At 33.5% G+C, this 2,701-nt stretch overlaps 1 protein-coding gene across 1 annotated transcript; it reads right to left on the bottom strand.

Moving 5' to 3' along the window:
* Positions 1-1,206: 1,206 nt before the first annotated feature.
* On the bottom strand, positions 1,207-2,701 carry LOC113295466. Its single transcript, XM_026543802.1, has 3 exons — positions 1,886-2,701; positions 1,690-1,835; positions 1,207-1,453 (listed from the first exon to the last, which is right to left on the bottom strand). Exons 1-3 carry the CDS (start codon positions 2,699-2,701, stop codon positions 1,207-1,209), a joined length of 1,209 nt encoding a protein of 402 aa, XP_026399587.1.

The following is a 2,701-nucleotide window of genomic DNA, read 5'->3' as shown; positions in this document are numbered from 1 at the left end:
TAAACAGAAGATTGCTTCCAGATTTCAAACCACTGACCTTTTGTATTTTTAAATTTAGGAGCAAAAAATAAAGCCCATTCATCTTGAGAGTTCACCATTTTCCACATTATCTTCATGAGGAAAGCTTTGTTGATGATATCCAATCTTTTAATACCAAGACCTCCCTCATTATATGGTGTGCAAACATTTTTCCATGATAATGTTGTATACTTTCTCACTTCACTGTCACCAGACCATAAGAAATTTCTTATCAACTTTTCACAAATTTTAATGACAGATGAAGGCCATTTATAAACTGTCATATTATATAGAGGGATACTACATAACACAGATTTGACAAGCACCAATCTGTCAGCAAAACATAATAGTTTACCCTTCCATTTAGTTAATCTGTATTGAATCATTTCTACCACAGGCCAGACCATAGCTGAAGTTACTCTTCCAGGAACTAAGATTACACCTAAATACTTATCAGGAAATTTAGATAATTCCATATGAAGCACAAATTTGTTATTTCCTGAGTGAAGTAACACCATCTATGAAGCACTTACTTTTCTCCTTATTTATCAACTGACCTGAGCTAGCTTGATATTCATCAAGTAAGGTGAATAAGTTGTTCAAAGATTTCTTAGATCCATTGCAGAATATAAAAACATCATCTGCAAAGAAAAGGTGAGTTGGATGAACACCATTCTTAACCACCATTGGAAGTATTTTACCTTGTTCAACTAGATGAGAGATGTTTCTACTGAGTACATCTTCCATTAGCACAAAAAGTATTGGTGATAATGGATCACCCTGCTTTAAACCTCTACCCACTAAAAAAAATCCACAAGGTCCACCATTTACCATAACATATATTTTTGCTGATTTAAATAATGTTAGCAGCCAATTGCACCATGAAGAAGAAAATCTATATTTTTTCAAGACTTGAAAAAGAAATCTCCAGATGACAGAATCATAAGCTTGAGATATATCCAGTTTGAAAGCAACATTACCTCCTCTTCTTTTCCTCTTCATTTCATTCACCATCTCTGAAGCAAGCAAAACTTGTTCATGGATACTCCTGCCTTTGATGTAAGCTGCTTGTTGAGGAGATATCAATTTCACCATTAGATTATTCATCCTTGTAGTGATTATTTTAGTGAAGATTTTGAATAACACATTACTCAATCCAATGGGTTTGAACTGATTTTCTTTTTTTGCTCATTGACATTTTGGAAGAAGAACTAAGAAATTGGAATTGAGCCCTTTTGGAATGAATTTTCTCTCCCAACAGAATTGAATTGCTGCTACTGGATCATTGCAGATGATTTCCCAGCAATATCTATAGAAAATACCATAAAAACTATCAGGACCAGGAGCACTTTCTGGATCCATTTCAAAAATGATGCTTTTAATCTCTGCATTGCTTGGTACTGCATCCAACATTGCTTGATCTGAAGTGGTATAACTGATGAAGGGATAACATCTAAAAATTTATCTGCAATATGAACTTCTTCAAACTCAAATTTTTGTTGAAAGTGATGAACTAATAAATCAGCATTAAGGGCTTGATCAGTGATGATATTTGCTTGAGCATCTTCAATTTCAGTAATTAAATTTGTAGCTTGTTTTATCTTCATCTTGGTATGAAAATAATGAGTGTTGGATGCACCTCCTTGAACCCATTTCTCTCTTAATTTTTACCTTAATAGAGTATTAGCTTGTACCTCTCTAGTAGCATGTTCATTCTGAGCTGTCACAAGGTTGTGTAAAGCTTCTTCATCAAAGGGATTGTTATCTGAATGTTGCATTGCTATTTTAAATTTTTCTTCTGCTTCTTTAATTTTAACCTGGACATTACCAAAAACACTCCAGTTCCAGTCATTTTTTTAAAAAAAACTTTTAACTTATGCATAAAGACATAAGCAGGATCACCAGCTATGTGTTGAGACCAACACTCTTTAACTACTGACAAGAACTCTGGGTGATAAATACACATCTTTTGAATGTTATGTGTCTTAGGAATATTAGAGAAACCTCCTAATAATGGAGCATGATCAGAAACAATTCTTAACCCAACTTTATAGACCCAATCTCCATATTTTTGCAACCATTGTTGATTAAACACAACTTTATCAAGTGTGCACATGATTTTGTTCTTTCCTTGTTGACAATTAGACCATGAGAATTGTAATCCAGTTTTAGGAGCTTGAATTAGTTCACAATTGTCTAAACAAGTTGAGAAATCTAACATTGAAGCTCTATTTGGAGACTTGCCACACATTTTTTCATCTTGTGAAATGACTGCATTAGAATCACCTAAAGCAATCCAAGGTTTTTTAAGATCACTAATTATCTCCATCTCAGACCATAAGAATCTTCTTTGAACTTTCTTGACATGAGCATGAATTCCAGATACAAGAACATCTCCAATACTAACTGTGATCATTTGACTAGAAACTAAAATTACTTGAGGAGTTGTAATATTTTTATTCCAGAATAACCATATGTTACCTTTATTATTTGAAGAGTAGTTATGAATCACCATACTCTGCATTCCAGCTAAGTTTAATTTTTCACAAAAAGAAGCACTGCATTTTACTTTTGGTTCTGCAATCCACACTAAAGAAGGACTAAACTGATGCACCAAAGACCTTAGTTTATCCTGATCCCTAGGTCTTCTTAGGCCCCTAATATTCCAGTATATTATCTTCAT

Source organism: Papaver somniferum, chromosome 7, assembly GCF_003573695.1.
Source record: "Papaver somniferum cultivar HN1 chromosome 7, ASM357369v1, whole genome shotgun sequence".
Lineage (NCBI taxonomy): Eukaryota > Viridiplantae > Streptophyta > Magnoliopsida > Ranunculales > Papaveraceae > Papaver > Papaver somniferum.
This window is presented reverse-complemented; position numbering and strand designations above follow the sequence as displayed.

Coding starts and splice junctions, on each gene's coding strand:
- LOC113295466 (XM_026543802.1), bottom strand. CDS start 2,701: ATGAAGATAATATACTGGAATATTAGGGGCCTAAGAAGACCTAGGGAT. Junction 1,836..1,885: donor TCTTTATGCATAAGTTAAAA/GTTTTTTTTAAA, acceptor GGTAATGTCCAG/GTTAAAATTAAAGAAGCAGA. Junction 1,454..1,689: donor CAAGCTAATACTCTATTAAG/GTAAAAATTAAG, acceptor TCCCTTCATCAG/TTATACCACTTCAGATCAAG.